A 19,433-nucleotide genomic window follows, 5' to 3' on the forward strand; every position below is an offset into this window, starting at 1 on the left:
TTAAAAATAGTCCCATTGCTGTATGTTTAGACATATTTCACCTGAAAACATACTCAGCCTATTCTCTGAAGAACGAACTAACATATTGTTTAAAAGCTTACCCTGTTATTCCCAGTTTGCAGACATCTTGTATTTCATGTGCTCTCAGTCCACACCCTTTGAGAAATGTTGCATTGATTTTCATTCCCTCATGGCCCAGTCTACAAGTGGAGCCCCCGGAGTGAGGCTGCCCACACCTAGGCCTGTTGTTACAGAGGATGGGGGAGAACCCCAAAGGGGAGACCCTGGAACAAGATAAAACGTGATCGACTGTGCTGCTAAATGGAATCGAGAGTATCTCGATTACTCTTTATGTAGGAGGAGAATTAATTACTACCTGACCCAGATTTCATTTTTCCCTGTCCCCTCACCCAGCTCCATGTTTTCTTATTACCTTCTAAGATACTCTAAATACTATAGCTATATACTTGTTTTTTTGTTCTATTTAGTGAGCTCCACAAAGCAGGGATCTTGGTCTTTTTGGTTTGCTCATGTATCATAAGTGACCAGAACAAGGCTGCCACATAGTCAGGACTCAATAAATACGTGTTGAATGAATAAACAGACGAGCAGTTTGTGTATTCCAAGGAGCGCAAACCCAGGGAGGAGGCACATTTACTGGGAAGGTAGCAAAGTCCTTCCCTCACTTGCACAGACCCCTTCCAAAGAATCCTACTTTGGATTGTCAATTTTCTATTCATAAAGATGGTCTGCCAATTCTACATGTTTTCAGTTCACAAAACCTGGATAGGTTGGCAGGGTCTCATAAAATCAAACATAGAACAACCATATGACCTAGCAATTACACTCCTAGCTACGTAGCTAAAAGAATTGGAAGCAAGGATTGAAACAAATATTTGTACACCACTGTTCACAGCAGCGTTATTCACAGTCGCCAAAAGGTGGAAACAAGCCTACTGCCCATCAATAGATGAACGGATAAATAAAATATGTTATACGCACACAATGGAATACTATCCAGCCATGAAAAGGAACATTTCATACATGCTACAACTTGAATAAATCTTAGAAACACACCTACTGAAAGAAGCCAGACACACAAGAGAAAATAGTGTATGATTCCACTTCCATGAGGTACCTAGAACAGGCAAATTCATAGAGAGCAAAAGTAGACTAGAGGATACCAGGGCCTAGGGAGAAGGGAGAATGACTGTTTGATGGTTACAGAGCTTTTGTCAGGGAAGGTGAAAAAGTACTGGGTATAGACCGTAGTGATGGTTACACAACATTGTGAATGGTTTTAATGCCAATGAATGGTACCCTTATGAACGACTAAACTGATAAATATCATTATGGATGCTTTACCACAATAAAAAAGGACAAGAGAGACAATGAAGTCAAGTTTTAATTCTTCCTTTTTTGAGCCTCAGTTTTATCAAAAACAGCAAAAACTGTTTGTTAATTGTAATCATCTCTCTTCTGACTTTAGTGCGAATAAGTACCCAATAGGAGACATTAATACTGCTGCTATTTCATCAGCATAGGATTATTGTGAAGATTAACTAAATTAATACGTGTGAAAGTACTTTTTAAATGGCAAACTGCTATACAAATACAAGTGCTAAGAAACATTAGGTGTTACTGTTCCAAAGGCCATGAAACTGGTCAGGAGGATAATTCTTTCCCACTGATACGCCACATGGGACCAGCAGAATACATAGGTTTCCTTATTATATGAAAAGATATTAGGAAATGAAAGCATAAAATTTAGAGGACAAGTGTCTTTATTTACCATGATGCTTACATATGCTCAGGCAACTGCTTGAAATAAGTGCTAAAGACATACAACGTATTCTTTTCTTTCCTTTCAGGCCACTACTAGTCTTACTAAATCTACTGCATTTTCAAAATAATGAATGTGGACGCTAATAAAATTTCTTAACCACACCCACAGCCTACTGACAAATATTATACCTCAATTCATGTCTCCATTCTCATTTAAGTCAGCAATTAAAAATATTTAATTAAGGAAACCATTTGGTTCGCTTATTAAAATTATCACCCAGGAAAGAAGGCCGGCCTTAACATTAGCACAAGATGACAACTTCTGAATTACTGCTGAATTACCATGAATTTTTTTAGTATTAGAATGAAGAAAGTTCTTTTCAATGAAGGGTTCTGTTTACCTCTGGCTTATAATACCGTTGAGTATATGTTAAATCAATTATCAGTCCTAGTTCTTCATTTGGTTCTCGGGTTTTGTTAAAACGATTCAAAGGGGAAAAGTGTTCTTCTGGAGCAAGTTTCTCTTCAAAACTCTGTCAAAGAGAACGAAATAAGAAAGAGCAAATGTGTGCTTAAAATCCTGTGTTATATTATACATTTATTCAAGCCCTGTGATGCTAACATACAATGGGTTTTGAAGGAAAGTTTCTACTCTTCTGGAATGAAGAAGCTACATGACAATCCTTTCATCCAGTAAGACCAGAAGGAAGAAAATAAGCTCAATTCTACGCAGTTATTTCTATGCTTATTTATTTCCTGTTGGTCTCCTAACCAGACTGTAAATTCCCAGAAGGCAAGAATCACACTGACTTTGTTCACCACTGTATGTCCAGCTAACAACTGGACTGCCCATCATATCTAGAGCTTATAAATATTTCTTAAATGTCTACATGTATGAAGGATGGCTTTTATTGCGAAATATTCTTTTGTATATGTGGCTTATTTTTGGACTTTGTACTCTGTTCTATTGATCTGTCTGGCTATTCAAGGGCCAGCAACATCACTTTTTTTTTTTTTTAAATTAATAGACTTTAGTGTTTAGAGCAGTTTTAGGTTCACAGCAAAACTCAGCCAAAGGACAGACTGTACTTTCCCTCCGGGACCATCAACATTTCACCCAGTGTGGTCCGTTTGTTACAATCGATGAACCAACTCTGACACATCACTATCAACCAAAGCGCATAGTTTGTATTACCTAAGGTTCACTCCGTGTTATATATTCTATGAGTTTTGACCAATACAGTTGGTCTTCAAAAAATTCATGGAAGGATTCACATTACCTTTTAATTCAACTTTTTCACCATCTTATCCAAGTATCCTCTTCTACAATGACACGTATCCACCCTTCCTTTTTGTATCACACACAGTAGTTTCACTGCCCTGAAAATCCCCTGTGCTTCAACAACACACTTTTAATATGATTTAATATCTGGTAGGGCTAGAGGACTCCCCACTCCACCTCCATTATTCTTTTTCAGACTTTTCCTGGCTATTGATGTTTATTTTTCTATGAGTTTAAGAACCTGCCTAACTCAGAACATTCCTATTGACATGATGTTATACTTATAAATTAACTTGGGAAGACTTCTCAGATTTGACGGTGAGTCTTCCACATCATATTGTAAAAGTTCTGAAGAGTAAATTGCTTAAAAGGCCATCTCTTCAGCCTGTTTCTTGCATAGACGTGGAGCTGATGGATCAATTATCATCTCCATCTATTTGAATAATAACTAACATTAGATAGCTAATTTAAGTCATAAACTCTTTAGTAAGACTTCCTTCATTAACTCTATGTGGAGTCATTTCTCCCTCCTTTGAATTCTTAAGTATTTTTTGCCATAGCATTTATTTGACACTTACATCCTATTTCATACTCTAGTGTGCTTGGGAAGTGACTGTCAAGTATTGAGGCTGTTTTTCCTTGGGTGTCTTCTCTAAGAAACACAAGAAACCAATGCCACATTTCACTGCCACACACGGATAGTTCATCTCCCTAACTCTACTACATGTACACGAACTACACTGAGAGCAGTTTTACTTCGTCACAATCCCCTCTTTGGTACTTTCAACAACCCCAACACTGAAGAAAACAAGTATACACAACTAGAAGAAGCCTTTAATTAAGACATTGGGCAGCAATGATGTGTGGCTGTGGGGAGAAAAAGAAGTGAAGAGTCCTCCGCTTTTCTCTCCTCTTGCCGATGGACTTTCAGGCAAGGGGCTGAGCAGGGACACTTCTGAAAGCGCAGGAGTCAATTTTAAGAGGCCATGGAGTAGGAACTTCAAGAGTTAGGACAATAGCATAGACGAGGAGATGTATAGGAAAATATTCACAGTAACTGCAAACGTGGGTAAAGAATCCATTCATTCAACAAAGATTTGTTAAGTTTATGTTACATGTCAAACATTATGCTTGGTGTTGTTGGATGTAGATGTAAATAAGAACCACGTGTTTATCTCTCAAAAACAACTAATTTTGAAGTCTACAGATGCAGAAAAGTTGACAGAGCAGGTGAAAAGGAAGCCTGACCTATGGGTGACAAATTAAATAAATTCCCAAAACATTCAACATGGGCTTTTCCTGATACTAATCACTGCTATGTTGGGCAATTTTAACAAGATATGGAATCTAGATGATAATAATTGTCTTCACCTTCTCTTCTCACTTTTTTTATGCATGTCAAATGCTTTCCCAACCTATTCCTTTCCTAGTTCAAACAAAAACACAACCTTCGGAGTTTCCATGTTCAAATCGATCTTGCTGATGCAGAGCACTTGTGGTTGTGACAATAGGAGGGAAGGGGTCCTACTGGCATCTAGTAGGTGAGGGTCTTAGACGCTAGACAGCTTGCCAAATTCAGAACAGTCCCACAAATGTGTCCCGCATACAGAATGACTTTTTCGACTGTCTTACTCAACATTAATATGAGTTAAAAGAACTTCATATTTATGTCATCCTTGAACCCAACTCCATTTCACAAATAAACTGAAAGGAGTTTTTGCACATTTTTAACATGCATAGAATTTCCCAGGATAGTAATAACCTTGTCAACCAAGTGAAGACGTACTTTGTTTTGTTTGCAAGTCTACTAAAAGCTGTTCATTGCTATGAAAACCCCTACGCCTAAGTCAATATAACCCACCTAGAGCAGTCTGCATTTGTAGTTCTTGCACTCACGATGCAAGCAACTATTTCTTCATGTCTTCTAGCGTAGTTGTGTCCAAACATTTACATAGTGAAATACTATTACTTTATTACAAATTAGTTTTCCAAAATTTATTCTATATCTTATAGTGAGGGTGTTACACTGACTTTTTTCTTTCAATCTATGTGTGGAAGTAGATTATATTTTGTCTATGAATTTCATTTCAGGAAGGGGCATTACAAAGTATCTGCTATAAAAAGGGAAAATGGAGGGTGAGAGGGTTGAGAACCAGTGTTCCACATGGTTAATTCAGATTTCTGAAAGAATACTGAATCAACTTTTGCTTACCTTTTGCAAAGGAACTTGGAAAGCAATGAACCGAGTCCCAGGCATCCGCTGTCCAACTGGGAGATAGTCTTTCCACTTATTAGATATATTTTTTATTAGCCAAATTGTATGATAGCCTTGTCTCCCTGCAGAGAATGAAGAATTCTTGAAAATGGAAATCACAGCCCACACAGCATGTCCCCGCTTTTCTCTGTTGTGCATTTTGCTATTCCACTTATTCAATCCCACCTAGTAACAACCCAGACTTTCCTTCTTCCTGTTTCTCCATCTTGAAAACAGATACAAGGCAACAAAACAGTGCGAGATTCCCCCAAATAAAGCATAGTTAAAACCGAAGATGGCCAGAACTTCTGTACCCCTGACAAAACTTGGCCCAGTACCAAATGCTAAGAAAGCATTAATTATACATTGACTGAAAGAGTTTAAATTCAGTTCTTTGACTTCACAGTTTATTTTTGGTCTTCACACAACTGATGCCATTAAATTCAACCAGTAGGGAAGTCTGAGTTCCTATTTTAAGAGAAAACTTGATAGAAAGGGCCTGTGAACTCCAGGTGTCACAATGAAAAATAATATTTGAGTTGACTACTGTGGGATGAGTTTTAATTAACTAGTGTTAATACAGTATATCTGCAGCACAGAAAGTGAGTAGAAGAGTGGAAAGAGATGGGGATGGAAAAGCAGACAGGATCCCAGACCATGCAGAACCTTATATTACAGTTATTGATAAGGAGTTTGTTTCTATTCTTAAAACAATGTTTTTGAGGAACGTTTATGAGCAATATTCCGATTACAATTCAATTTCAGTTTTTAACAATTACCTATTAAAAGAAATTTCCTGTGTGAAGAATGGATTGAAAGGAAACAAGTAGATGAATGGACACTAATTAGGACCCAACTGCAATAGGTCAGGCAAAACGTGTGTTGAGGAGCTGATAGAGAGAAGTTGAGAGATTCAAAAGATACTCTGGAAATAGAAGGAGGCATGAGATGAGGGAGAGGAAGGTCTCAAGGAGTAAACACAGTTCACTTCACAAAGTCCCCAAATGAACCGTCTGCACCTACAGAGGAAGGTATCTCTGCTGACACCTGTTTGGAAGCAACAGTATGCACTTTGTGTTTCTGGAAACAGTACAAACCTACCTTCCATGTAAGATCTCAGGGCGGTACTGCTGGGTTCCTTTTCTCAAACTTCTATCTTATTACTCTCTTTCTCTGTGCCAATATAACACAGCTTGGGGAATTGAGGGAGGTTCCATTTTGGTAATTAAGGAGTGTCCCCAACACTAACAGTTCCGCCTTAAAGCAGTCCTTCCGTACTCTCACTGAGCAGCAATGGCCGGAGACTCGCTTTTAAAAGAATGGGGGGTAGGGGGGAAATCACAGACACTGTCCCTTTCAGCGACTGCGGGTGGCGCAGCGAGGGGGTCACTGCCTCTAAGGGACAAGGGTCGGAAGGGGCGGATGGGCCGATCGCGCGGCAGTGACAGTGAGAGGCGGCGACTACAAGACCTGAAGCCCAGGCCGGAAGCTACCGGCTGGAAGGGCCATGCCCAAGCCCCAGCGCGTATTACCTTTCGGGGATGTGGTTTCCAACCGCGCCCTTCTTCTTAGCCGAGGAGCGTCCAGAAAAGTGGCGTCCCAGACCCCAGCCACCCAAGATGCCGCCCACCCGATACCAAGAGGGTCAAAGAGGCCAGCCGGGCGCACTCGGTGACAGAACAAGTTCCCAGAGCGAAGGCGCCTCCGCAGCAAACACGCAGCGCCCCGGCGCCCGCTGCTGCGCATGCGCCACCGCCCGTCTCGCCGGCCTCACCAGGCCGCTTACCGAGGCGCTTGGTTTGTAAACAGGGCTTTGCTGGCTGCAGCGCCCTCCTTTGCCGATAGCCGGTACTACAGGTCGATGAGTTCCTGTCTGCGCCCTTCAGAGTTCAAAACAGGACATGGGATGGAAAGTCAAGTCCTCCTGCTACCAATCCCTCGTGTGTTCCCCCAGATGTTTCCAAGTGCTTCCATTCACATTTTGAATATTGTGTCTCTTTACTTTCACACATATGTATATCCCCTATTTTTATACAAAAGCAGCATGCTATGCATATTCAATACATCTTGAACACGGATGTTCACCGTTAATTTACATGCACCCCATTCAATTTTTTAATGGCCGTACAGCGTTTGATTGATTATAAGTAACATGATTAAAAGTATCATAATTTACTTAACCAGTCTAATATTGGTGGACCTTTAGTTGTTTTGCGGTTGTTATTGTTTTGTCTTTTGTTACAGACGATGCTGCAACGTGAACATACTTGTACAGATATACAACTATCTCTAAATTCCTAGAATTACAATTGCTGCCATGGAACATATACAAACTTGAAATTTTGAACGATTCTGCCTAATTACCCTTTACAAATACTGTATCAATTTACACTGCCTTTCACAGCCTAACTGTTACTGGGTTCCTATCACATGCCAGGTATCATGCTAGAGGTGACGGCATGTATTTACATTTTAGGAATACCAAAACATAACAGAGAGAGATAAGAGTGGAGCTCAAGTCCAAGATTTCCACCCAGTATCAAGCATAGGAATCTGTACCTGTTAGAAAAACTCTGACACTGCTACAAGTGGAACAGCAAAGGACAGCACGTCCTACAGTAGTTCTAAAGACAGAATAGACTACTAAATTCCAGATTAAACTGTAGCTAATTATAATAACAATTTTTAGTTTCCAATTTCTGAAAGTACTTTACATGCATTGTTAGTAATCTTCACAACCATTTTAGGGCTGGGTAAACTAAGGGTCAGAGAAGTCAATGTTATTGAATAAATGAATGAACGAATGACTGAAGGAAAGGGACAAAAGACCACTAGCTTTAACATTTTTGGATACTCGTATCTCAACAAATTTTAAATCTACAAACACTGAAAATTTCCACATAATTAAAAATGGGTCATTATTGCTGGATTGCTAATTAGGAAAAAAAAAAGACAGAAGTTGGCATCACACAGATTGCAAACTTACAAATATGCACATTCATATTTGGTATTAAATTATAAAATACTCCTTTGGAATTTATAGAAAAAATATCCAACAGGTGTATGGTTACCATAATGTACAAATGGTACAAATATCTATAAACATGACACCATACAAAATGTGACATAAGTCTGTCAGAAACTAGAAATGCTGTATTAGTCAGGGTTCTCCACAGAGACAGAATCAATAGGATCTGCTTTAATTCCATGAGAGGGATTTATTAGGGGAATTAGCTCACGTGGCTATGAAGAAAAGTCCCACGATAGGCCGTCTATAAACCGGAGCCCATAGCGTGGCTCAGTCCAAGTTCAAAGGCCTCAGATCCAGAGAAGCTGATGGTGTTCTTGGTATAAGTTCTGGAATCCAAAAGTTGAAGAGTCTCAAGCCCTGATGTCCATGGACAGGAGAGAAGAGTGTATCTCAGCTCCAGCTGATCGAGAGAGAGCTTCACCTCTTTCCTCTGTCTTTTGTTCCCTCCGGACCCCAGTGGATTGCATGGTTCCCACCCACGCTGAGCATGGGTCTTTCACACTCAGGCCACTCAGACTCTCATACTAATCTCTGCTGGAAACACCTTCATGGATGCACCTGAAAAGATTGCTTTACCTGGTTTCTCAGCGTTCCTTCATCTAACCAAGCTGACAACTAGAATTAACCTTCACAAATACTATATTGATGTTGTACATCCAGTTTGCTAAAAGGCACAAACTTTGGGTGAGAACAAACCCAGTTATCGTTGTTGACACACACAAAAACCCAGATCTGGGCAGAATAGGGTTTCCAGAAGGTATGGGAACTGGCAAAGAGCAGGCTTTTTTGAAAGGGAGTTTGTCCAACATGAGGTAAAAGTATGTCTTCACCTGTATGAATACAACCCCAAAAGCACAGGCAACCAAAGGAAAAATGAACAAATGTGATTATGTCAAACTACAGGGCTTCTGCACAGCAAAAGAAACAATTAACAGAGCAAAAAGACAACCAAGAGAGTGGGAGAAAATATTTGCAAACTATACATCGGACAAAGGATTGATATCCAGAAGATACAAGGAACTCAAACAACTTAACAGCAAAAAACCAAGGAACCCAATTAAAAAATGGGTAAAGGAGCTGAACAGGCATTTCTCGAAGATACACGGAATGGCCAACAGACACATGAAAAAATGCTCAACATCACTTAGCATTTGAGAAAGGCAAATAAAATCCACTTTTAGATACCATCTCACTCCACTTAGGACGGCTAATAGCCAAAAGGCAGAATGATAAATGCTGGCGAGGATGTGGAGAAAAAGAACCGTCCTACACTGTTGGTGGGACTGCAAAATGGTACAGCTTCTATGGAAAATGGTATGGAGGCTCCTCAAACAACTACAGATCGATCGACCATATGACGCAGCTATCCCACGACTGGGAATATACCCGGAGGAATGGAAATCATCATGTCGAAGGGTTACCTGTACTCCCATTTAGTGCAGCACTATTTACAATAGCCATCATTGGATGAGCAGATCAGGAAAATGTGATATATCTACACAATGCAATACTGCTGTGATATAAAAAATAGTGAAATAAAACCATTTTCAGCAACATAGATGGACTTAGAAAAAAGTATATTAAGTGAAATAAGCCAGGCACAGAAAGAGAAATACCGCATGTTCTCACTTATTCGTGGGAGCTAATAAAAATAAATAAATAAACATACAAACAAATAAATGGGGCAGGGGGAAGAAGACACAACAATCACGATTCCTTGACTTTGTGAACTGAATGGGTATGATGTTGATGTAGGGGACTGGGGAGAGGGAGGAGGCAGGGGAAGAATTGGTGAAGGGACATGAAAGTCAACGACACTGTTTACTGATAAATAAAATGCTTTTGAAAACTAACAAAGTGTGCCTTCACAAGCACGTCGTGCAGCGGATTAAAAAGTATAGGACTAAGGGACGTTCGGAGCACCAAACAGCTAAGGTGACACTAACCATATCTACCAGGATCTGGCAGGGCCCAGGCACAATGTAGGAGTTTGAGGGATTCCAGACTTTAAGAAAAGCAAAAAGAGAGAATGGATAGAATAAAGAAGGGCCTCAGGGGTGGATGGCCTGGGTACTTACACTGAGAGAAGTTCAGTTATCCTGATGGGTACGAAATGCAGGGAATGGGTCTCTGGAGCAAGACAACACCCTGACTATAAAAACTGAGGCTTTAGTCAGGGTAGGACTTGACCAAGTTCCACAGTGCTAGACTGAAGCTCTTTAGGTTCTTCCTCCTACATTTCAGATTTATTTTAGAGGTTAATATGATCCTGAGACTCGGAGCTAGAGTTAAGTGTCTAGAAACTGCGGGGGAAAATAGTTACAGAGGCTGGGGACCAGGAGAGACCAAACTATGAGAAGCATTTGCCTAAATAGAATTGAATGTTGCAACTGAATATTTTAATATGTAAACAGGTTCTTGTTCTAACCACGCTCCTCCCTATCCATGTCACCCACCCAAACCTGTGCTAGCTATGGATTCCCTTGATTTCTATGGGACCATAGAGAAAATAGAGACTGGTTGGCTTGCAGACACTTAGCATACGTTGTTAGCCTCACATTACATGTCAGTATTGCGGAAGTAAGCTATGTGACAGGGGAAGCTAAGCTCAAAGGGAAAAGCACTTGGAAACTTAAACCATATGTCTACCCTGCCACACCTTTCACAATTTCTTCTCAGATAAGCATCACCCCCACAAACACACACATACAATCACTGAAAATATTCAGATTGAATATTAAGCAGTAGAAGCATTATTGGATCAGATGGGAAATATAAGTATAAAAGCAATAATGAACCTTTTTCAGGGACCCCTCTTTAATTTTCTCCACAAAAATCCATCAGGTCAAGTTAGTTTGTGATGTTTCAAAATAAAAAATCAAGAGAAAAGAACATGCAATATGTCTTACACTGCTGGATTCTTGAAAAATAGGACTACGGGTGAAAAAAACACGAAGAAAAACGAAAGCATTTAAAAGCAATCTATATTCTACAAACATAATAATGCATGGCATAAATAAGGTAAGATGACATAAAAAAAAGCAAAGATATTTATGACTATTCTCTTCAGTGTACAAATTCATGACAGCTTCTGGACTCTCGCTACATAAAAACACATACACGTTGAAAAAATATGTCTACACACACACACACTGAATTGTCTGTTCTGATAGTAGAAAATGAGGCCAAAGAACGTCCACTTGTTTCTTACAGAAACCAAAATATACACCAGTCTCTCTTTTCCTGTGCCCTTGCCTTACATGTTCCCTATTTTCCAGTGATGTCTTCTTTCTCTAACTATTCTTCTCTTCATTTTGCCTGGCATTGCACCCAAGCATGGCATACAAGGAATCCTAGATGCCCAAGATTCTATGGTGGCTGTTTACAAGGGAGAGAAGGCTACAGTAACTGCCACACTGGATTCTGTCATGTGTGAAGAGAGAAAATATCCCAAATGCTTCCGACGTATAAAAGAGCAGGATGGCAGAATGTCTTCATGGTGCAAGGAGCCAGAGGGAGCAAATTATGGGCAAAGGAATTGTGACCACAGACCAGATGAGGGAACGTCTGCAATTACCTGTTTCTTCAACCACTCTGGTGTTGGCTTTGAATAGGAAGAGTCCATTTTTCAAAGCATCAGGGCACTGAAGAGAAGACCGCTGCTTCTTGAAGTTTACAGGAAGTAACATCCACGAGTATAAGAATGCAACATCAAGGCTCATCTCAGAAACAATGCCTAAAATGAAGGGGAAGGAAGGAGAGCAGAAGAGAGATGCAAGTTCTGGCGCCACCTGGCCCGGCCCAGCCCAGCCCAGCCCAAGGAAGGTAGGATTCAAGGAGAAGAAACTAAGAGCAGAGCCTTGGATTACATCATTCCCTACAAGGCACACTCAACCAACTTCACCCTAGTCTTCAACCAATGCACAAAAAGAGCCCTTTAATCCCTTCCTTTGCTCCCTGAAACTTGCAGTAATTTCACTAAGCAAAATAACTGAAATAGTTTCAGAACAACTGCTATTGCTCACCCTATGTGTCCCTTTCCTTCCTCCCCAAGGATATTAATTAACTGTATATATAATATATACTTATAAATGTATAATATTGTATATTACATTAAAAATAATATACAAAATATAAATGACTATTAGTTTATTGTATTAATCAACATCTATAAGAAGCACTGAGATGATCCAGGGGAACGTGGAACTATCATGTCTGCCTTGCAGTATTTAACCTCCCCAGAGTTCAGACATTTAGATGCTGCTCCTGCCACTCTCTCCATCCAATCTCACCTTCCTGTTGGAAATTTGACCTCCCTATTGGCTATTGCATACCTTTAAACTGACTGTCTCGTGACATCATTCGCCCACCAACCTACCGCCACCTGGTAGAATCTTGGGGTTTCCATGGAATTGTGTGTAAATAAACTCGAATCATCACCAGTGGCCAGTGGCCAGTGATCAGTAACCTCTGTACTGGACACATGCGCCCTTTGGCTTCTGCCACCCAGACATCCTCCAGTATCGTCTCCTCATCTTGGGTATCCTCAGCTAACGTTTCCTCTTCTCTCACCATGTCAGGTAAGGACAGAAACTTTCTAGTGTTTCATTAGATTTTTCCCGCCTAAATTTAGTAGTACAGTCAAGACGGTTTAGAATAATGGAGGAAAGTATTGAACAAGAAATCTGGAAACCTCATTTCAGTTTTGGCTCTGACATTTACTAGCTGTGTAACTTTGGACAAATCATTTACTCTCTCACAAAATCTGTTTCCTCATATGTTATATTAGGATAATAGATTGGTTATTCTTTCTGGTCCCTTTCTTTTCTAATGTTAAATCTTAAAGGGCTTGTGTACAGAAAATGAAATTAGAGACTTCTTGAGACTGTTTCAACAGAAACAGAGAAAAAACCTCGGTGGTGTAGAAAACTAGCAACATATGCCGAGATATTTCATCTGTAATTGTCTCCCTCTACGAATATTTTCAGTTTAGTATTTCAAATTCAGTGCTGTTCAAAAAGTAACATTCACATGTTGTGACATTTTCTTTGTAACCTAGGTGGGAAAAAAAAGAGGGAGAGGGGATGGAGAGTAGTGGGCCAGAAGGACCCACATATTCTTCGGGCAAGGAAGTTTGGCAGTGATTTCATCAAGCACAGGCCAACAGGAACCGAGAGGGACAAGAAAATATAAAAATGAGGAAGGACAAAATAGATGAAAGAGGTGGAGCGCATGGGGGAATTCTCAAGAAAAAAAGAAGGCAGTTTGTGATGGAATGTTGAAGGGGACTCAAGATTCTAAATTAAAGCGGCACGAGCATAGAGGGAAATCTCCTCAGAGCAGGGCAAAATGAAGTCAGCAAGTGCTTAGATGACCGGACTGAGAAGGAAACTAAGGCTACAATAGGGTGTCACTAGGAAAAGCAGCTAGTCAGAAAAGTCATATCTGGTTACCTGGTTTTTTTCTGTTGCTTCTTTGAACTCAGATGACACTTGACAGTTTTAAAAATGAACAGTGAAGAAATGTTTTAGAAATGATGCTTCCCATAAACAAGAAATTAATAAAAGTGGTTATCTAGGGGCCTGGATGAAACAGAATTTTAAGTGGGTTTTTTTTCCTGATTTTTAAACTATATGAATTTTTCTCCTATTAAAAATAAAATTGTGTTTTCAAAAAATGATGTATCCTACCTTGCATCAGAAGGACAAATTCCTTTGCGTGATAAGTAGCTTTCAAGTCAAAGCTGCTTTACATCTTTACAATTATTTTCTTCCTAAATCACAGTGTGTGCTGATTAACAGTCATTAACCGTTTTTAGACCTAAGAATGAAAAGAAAGACCTACGTAAGAATAAAAAGAAAAAGTCAAGCACCACATCTCTAATTCCACATTTATCAAAACAACTTCGTGGAGTCCTTTGGGTTGTTCCTGAATTCTGATTCTAGAGGTGATTCTCTTAGGCTTTGGGGATCACATTTTCTTAGATGTTGAAGATCATTATAATCTATGTTTTCAGGATAAATATAAAAACCTTCATGATACTTTATTTTCTGCTTGTTATGTGACTATATTAATTGAAATATCTATTTGAACTAGGATTAATACCTGTCACTTGCTGGGTAATATTCAGAGAAATAGGAATGAGCACAATAATGGAATCCCTTATGGTTATTGATTTGCTCTCTGCTTTGACCAGTTTTTATTAAAATATTCGCCGGCAGATATTACGGGTACCTAAACATTCACATTTACTGCATTTTTCTGTTTATTACACATTTTTTGTTAATACGGTTTCTCGGTCTAGGTGTATAGGTTTATTGAAAATCACCTTCTATCGTGGTCTGTTTTTGGTTAATAGTATTCACACACAGTAGATAATATTCGCTTTCATAATATTACATCTATGATAACAGAACTTCATTTATGAGTAAACTTACTAAGCTTTGACTCTTGCTATATTCGTTATTCCTCAATTTTCATTAGTACCTATGTATTCCATTTAGTCCTGTGATGTTACGTGTTTTTCATGACTTTTGTCTTATTGTCTTTCCAGAACTTAATGATCTTCCTTCATACAAGTCATATGTATTACTTCCATTCATGTATTAATTATAATTGTTATTTTTATTCTAATCACTACTCAGACAGTTTAAATAACATTTTTTTTCAAAGGCATTTCTTGAGAAACAGGCAGGGAGGCATTTTGACTTTGGATCAGAAGCTAGGCTTGAAGAGGGTAAAGAATGGTCCTTTACATTTACCCACTGGACTGGCTTACATGTGAACTCTAGGGAATGGCATGTGACCTACCCAAGCAAAATGAGACCGAAGATTGCAATAGTAGTAGCTGTACAGTTTACTAATGCAAAGAGAAAAAAAATTGCCTGTACTCAAATTTTATTTCTCCCAGTTTCTGGCCTTTGCTAAGAGCAAGAGTACTAGCAATGTAGTCAGGGTCTGAAACCTGGTAATGATATGAACATAATGAGAGAACGTGAATAAGACAATCTGACCTCTCTGAGCCACAGTTTCCTCACTTGTAAAATGAGAATGTTAAAACAGAAGTTTGCTAAGGGCCTCCTACTGCTGAAATGCTTGAATTCTAGGAAAAAGTTATGAGACAATGCTAGTACAGGCTCAAGGGAAGGACAGGGCAGGGAGAAGTTTGCTTCTAACCTCGGGAATAACACATGAACCAGACTACTTGGGTCTTCTGCACATCTGTGCCCCAGTTGGAGCAGAGGCAGTTCCTCAGAAGAGTATCAAAGTGCTCCAGCACTTACAGCCATCATAAACTTTGACTTTTGGTATCTCAGTGAGTATTGGTATTAGAGACTTCCTGATTGCAACAACCTTAAGATAATGATGTTCCTTAAACCTAGTGAAAGTTTATCAATCTCACCATTTTTTCATCATCCTTTTGTTTCCTGCAGAAAATTTCCAAAATTCATCTGTACTTGGAACTGCAAAATCTCTTCAGCTCTCTCTTCCTGTGGTGAGCCATGCAGCTTCTATAACAGCTGGAAGTGTCTGCAACTTTGCCAGCACCCCTGCTCCATCTGCCAATTCGGCATGGCTACTGTCATCAGCCTCTGGCACTTCTTTCCAGCCACTCATAGATAGTGCCTACCCTTACCAACATTCTAACACAGCTATGTTGTCTGGGGTTACTGGCCAGAGCCAGATCTCCACTTCAGCTGCCTCCTATCCAGGTATTCTGAAGTGGGATATCACAGGAAGCACTGAAACAAAGTCATCTTCACTTGAAGACTACACTGTCACGGTCATTGACCAAGACACAGCTGTTTCTTCTACATCTATGGCAGCCCAGTATGATAAAACTTCAGTTGCCCATACTGTGGTCCCTCTGTATCCATCACTGTCTGTCAGCCTTGTTCACGGGACACCATCACAGATTCCAAATCAGGGACATAGTCTGTCACTTCCCTACCAGGAGAGAAGCCAGATGTATTACTATAATCAAGGCACATTGGGGCATCTACTGTGTGGAGAGCTTGGCCCCTGCCTGCAGTCCTATGGCTCTGTGTTGTATATGGGAAGTAGGGCCCCTGCCCCTCAACCAGAGATAGTGATGGTGCTGGAGGAGGTTCAGCCCACAAATGTCCTCACGCCAGTCTCCACGTCTGGAACCTACTGCTCTATGTCCGCTCGATCCATCACCGAAACAGGTTTTCAAGGTGAGTACAAACAGCAAGAAGGGAGAGGAATGCAGTCAGCATTCCAAAGGAGGGTCAAATCTGCAGCTCAGAAGTGGTGAGTCCACAGATAGGTAGAGTTTAAGTCCTGAGAGTTTAACCACCACCATTGCTCAGTGCTCTCCATTTTCAGACTCCATATAGGTGGGAAGGTGGGATACTACAATGCCATCTATGCTACATATAGGAGAACCTCAAGAACACACCAAGAGATGCCTCACTTTTTGCTGTCCTGCTCCTCAGTCTCCCTACACCACCACACTGTAATTAACTACCTTCCCTGATCTACTGCTTTAAGTCTCTTTGGAAGGCACTTCAGAATTCTTATGTGGTAGTGACAGTCTAATTTTCCTCAACTTACACCGGAATTTCAGACCTTGTGTTCAGGGATCCTGCCCAATGAAAGCCAGCTCAGAATGTGTTCTTGCTTGTATATTTCATGAGGAAGAGCTCCACTGTCTCTCCTCGTCCATGACATGAAGTGTTCTTATTCTCTCAGAAGACTGGAGAGAATTGAAAGGACCCTATATGAGAATGCTAGGCTGTATAAAACATTTCATAGTTCAAAACTCACGTTCACTTTTTCATAACTTACACAAACCCTATGAAATAAAAGAAAACCAAGAAACAATGACATCAGATGATCACCAGTAAAGTATTCCAGTCACTGAGTATCTTTTAACACAAGGTCCTGTCCATGGTCCTTAAGAAGAGATAGTGGAAATGGCTTGCCCACTGCTGGAAGGTGCCTGATTGCTGTGTTTGTATCTAGGGGGAGTATCTCACTTACCCAGGACTGACTTTTTCCTTGATTCCTTTGTAGTGATGGAAACTTCCCTGGGGATGGAGACTTACCTCGGGCTGCAACCTTCAAGCAAGGAACAAGCAGAGATTAAAAATTCAGAAGACAGGAAAACCAAGCTTTCGAAGCCTCTGGATGACGACCAGATCCCAATAGAAAACCAAGATCTTCCACTACTCCCTTTTGAAATCCCTGATATTCGCCAGATTCTGGCGTGCATTGATCCTCCTGGTCAAAAGCAGCCTCCTGGTCCTGACAATGCCAATCTGGGAAAGAACAGCCTGAGTCTTGAGGACCAAGGGACACTTGAAAATGGGATTGAGTCCAGTAGTGGTTTTGCAGACACCACTAAACTGGTGGAAGATACCCACCTTCCCCAGCTCTTGAATTCCTTGAAATATCTTGACCAATCCAAAGATCTCACAGCCATCAAAGCCAAAGACACCGGAGCCATCAAGATGAATCAGGTGCAGGACAAGCCGAGTGTCATAAAGGGTCCATCCAATCAGGTCAGGCAGAACAGGCGTAAAGCCTCTGAACATATCAGTCGTGCTCCCAGAGCCAAAAGCCAGCCAAAGAACCCAGAGTGCCTGTTAGGGGGAGAAGTGGTTGTTTGCAGTGCTGCAGCCAGTGACGGGGCTCCTGTGAATGGGGCCAAGCATCCTGACAGCAAACCCCAGAAAGCTGCATCCAGCAGGATGAGCAAAACTGAGAGCCACGGGCAGGAAAAAAAGAGAAGAACCAGAGAAAATCACACCAAGAAAGCTGGTGAGAGTAAGCAGCCAGGGAACAAAGTCCAGGCAGAGGAGAAGCCAACCATTCCCAGGAAGAAGAGGAAGGAAAATCAACCTGACCTTAGCCAAGAGGTCTTTAAAAAGCCTCGAAGCAGACTAGGCATGCACATGCTGGAGTCTGTGCAGGTTTTTCATGCACTGGGGAGGAAGAATGACAAGAAAGCTGGGCTCTCTTCCTCTCGGGCCCTAGGAAACTCTAGCAACACCAGAGAACCCCAGCCAGCCCGAGCTATCAAACGACAGCTGGATACCCCATGGAAGGGTAAAAGTCCTGAGAAAACTCAAGTCAAAGCCCAGAAACGAGATGGCAGTGCTGAAGAGGAGTCTCCATCTCCATCCCAGTATGAGCTGCCACCTCCTGGGAAGGTCAGGTTGATACCTTTGCCTTTTCCGACCCTGGACAGGCCTCGACCTCGACCTGCTCCTCGGAGGCCACAGTCTCTGGCTTCACATAGGCCTGCTATGGCTTGCTCTGCCCAGCCTGCTGCTGCTAACTCAGTCAATCCATCCCAACCAGCTCCTGCCAATGCAGCCTTGACAGGTCCTGCCAGGCCAGCTCAGCCAATTCCAATCAACACAACCCAACCAGGTTTGACCAACCCTAGGTTGCCCAGTGTCCCTCAGACGGCTGCTCCTGGGCCCGCACCCGACAAAACATCATCCTGCACTTCTCTCCAGCAGGGGCCCATTTCCACTGCTGTGACCAAGCTCCAGTCTCCACCCAAGCCTCAAACCCAATATCCACTCCAAGACTTGCGCTACCAACGAATTCCATGGAGGAATCCAAATGTTCCTGAGCCGGTAATGTCAACGCCCATTACAAAAGAGCAGAGGCCAGAGCGTGAGGCCATGAAGAAGCAGGCTCAGCAAGAGCGTGAGAATGCTGCCAAATATACATCTTTGGGGAAAGTGCAGTATTTCATCGAGAGGGAAAAAGAGATGGAAATTGCTAGATACTATGGCTATGCAAAATAAGAGCTTCTAAGATTGTTGGTGCCACTTTGGGTACCAGCTGGTTTTCCACATATATATAGATAGACACAACATAGATGTAGATAGATAGATAGGATATAGATAGATACGAATATGGACAGATAGGAATATAGATAGATACAATATGCATATAGATAGATAGATACAAATTTCTCTATTCTGATATATTTTAAAACTGAATTCAACTGAATAAAGACATGTAATACAATTAATAGATGAATAATAAAAAAGCCTCTTGAGTTTTCCAATGCCCTTAACTGGTTTTTCTTTGGTGGT

The 19,433-nt window shown here is 40.9% G+C and overlaps 1 protein-coding gene across 1 annotated transcript; it reads left to right on the forward strand.

Moving 5' to 3' along the window:
* Positions 1–12,835: 12,835 nt before the first annotated feature.
* Positions 12,836–19,124, forward strand: LOC134362757 (uncharacterized protein C2orf78-like; the record flags this gene model as incomplete). Its single annotated transcript, XM_063078001.1, has 3 exons — positions 12,836–12,932; positions 15,786–16,550; positions 17,392–19,124. Coding segments are annotated over exons 1-3 (2,595 nt in total), but the record flags the coding sequence as incomplete, so codon positions are not given.
* Positions 19,125–19,433: the final 309 nt, after the last annotated feature.

The sequence above is a fragment of the Cynocephalus volans genome, chromosome 14 (assembly GCF_027409185.1).
Source record: "Cynocephalus volans isolate mCynVol1 chromosome 14, mCynVol1.pri, whole genome shotgun sequence".
Taxonomy (NCBI): domain Eukaryota; kingdom Metazoa; phylum Chordata; class Mammalia; order Dermoptera; family Cynocephalidae; genus Cynocephalus; species Cynocephalus volans.